The 1449-nt window shown below is 42.7% G+C and overlaps 1 protein-coding gene across 1 annotated transcript; it reads right to left on the bottom strand.

The window, feature by feature from the left end:
• Nucleotides 1-665: 665 nt before the first annotated feature.
• Nucleotides 666-1417, bottom strand: LOC112456029 (heat shock 70 kDa protein cognate 1-like). Its single transcript, XM_025018303.1, has one exon. The coding sequence runs from the start codon at nt 993-995 to the stop codon at nt 666-668; it is 330 nt and encodes a 109-aa protein (XP_024874071.1). The 5' UTR covers nt 996-1417.
• Between the last annotated feature and the right edge of the window lie 32 nt (nt 1418-1449).

Here is a 1449-nt window from a genome sequence, read left to right as displayed (position 1 = left end):
ACCTCATTTTTTTAAATCGTTATATTTTTATCTAAATCGACGGAACTGTTTATGAAATACATCAGGAACTGTAGAACTATTGTGGGTGCAAATGGAACTCTTAATAAAATTTCCGATTTTTGAAAATGAGGTGCCAACTTCACAGACACTCGACTTCCGAGTTCCGAGCACGGAAAGTTTCACGTTCGATCGATCTCGAAGTCGAATAATTTAAAAACAACATACAATTCTTCGACTTAAAAAAACAAATCAATACGAGGCTTGCAACGTCGTAAATTTACCTCGAAAAGCGCAAAATATTAACGATATTATTGCGTATCTCGCCAAATTATACTAGCAAGTTATATCTCGCTATTTAATCATCCGAATATCCTCGTATATTTCAGCATCGTTTCAAAATTATGATAATTGTATATATGTGTATCCTGCATATCAAATTATACCTGCAAGTTATATCTCGCTATCAATCATCTGTGCATTCTCGTGTATTTTAGCACCGGTTTTTTAGAAATTTAAACAAAAAATTTCATATTTATTTCTTGAAGTATCTACGAAGAAATTCAATCGATACATCTCGCTCCTTGCAATCAGTGTAAGGGATATCTGTTTAATATTGGATACATTTCACCAGTTGAATATTGAAGCAACACGTTGGCGAATTAAGATCAATAAAGACGGCGTAAAAGATCCGGCGTCTTATCGAGGCGGGACCTTCCAACGTGATTGCGGCGCGAAAGTGCCAAGTGGTAACGCCGGTATCTCGAAACGTGACAACAAAAGCTCGACTTACCGAAGATGGTGTTGCTGGGGTTCATGGCGACCTGATTCTTCGCCGCGTCGCCGATCAGCCTCTCGGTGTCGGTGAATGCCACATAGCTCGGCGTGGTCCGGTTGCCCCAGTCGTTGGCGATGATCTCGACCTTCCCGTGCTGGAAGACACCCACGCACGAGTACGTGGTGCCCAGGTCAATGCCAATTGCCGGTGCTTCCGACATTGTCACTAATTGTCAGTCTTCTCTCTTATATTATGTACATACAATCACTGAAATGAAAAACCGACAGGTGACAAACGCGATACCCCGCTAACCAAAGCGTGTGCAAGAGTGCAGGCGTATTAGCACGACAGCGCACTGACTACTGAGAACAGTGAGAACTGAGCCGTGAGCGGCGAGCGCACGCTGCACGCTGCGCTCAGCATGTCCACAGTATAAACAGTATGGGGGTATGGGGGACAATAGACACTCTGTCGGCACCTTTGATTTATTGGTTTCCGATTCGCCGCTATGTTTTTAGGGGACCCATCGACGTAACAACGGTTAAAAGGGCCCGGGTTGTACCTACAAGTAACACTGCCCAAATGTTGCACGCCGATTTTTTTGAAACTATGCACACATGTAGAACGTTGAAAAATATTTGTGTCGTGTTTTTTTATTTCTGCTTATAAAGCGT

Source organism: Temnothorax curvispinosus, unplaced genomic scaffold (assembly GCF_003070985.1).
Source record: "Temnothorax curvispinosus isolate PA1 unplaced genomic scaffold, ASM307098v1 QBEX01006603.1, whole genome shotgun sequence".
In the NCBI taxonomy this organism is placed as follows: Eukaryota; Metazoa; Arthropoda; class Insecta; order Hymenoptera; family Formicidae; genus Temnothorax; species Temnothorax curvispinosus.
This window is presented reverse-complemented; position numbering and strand designations above follow the sequence as displayed.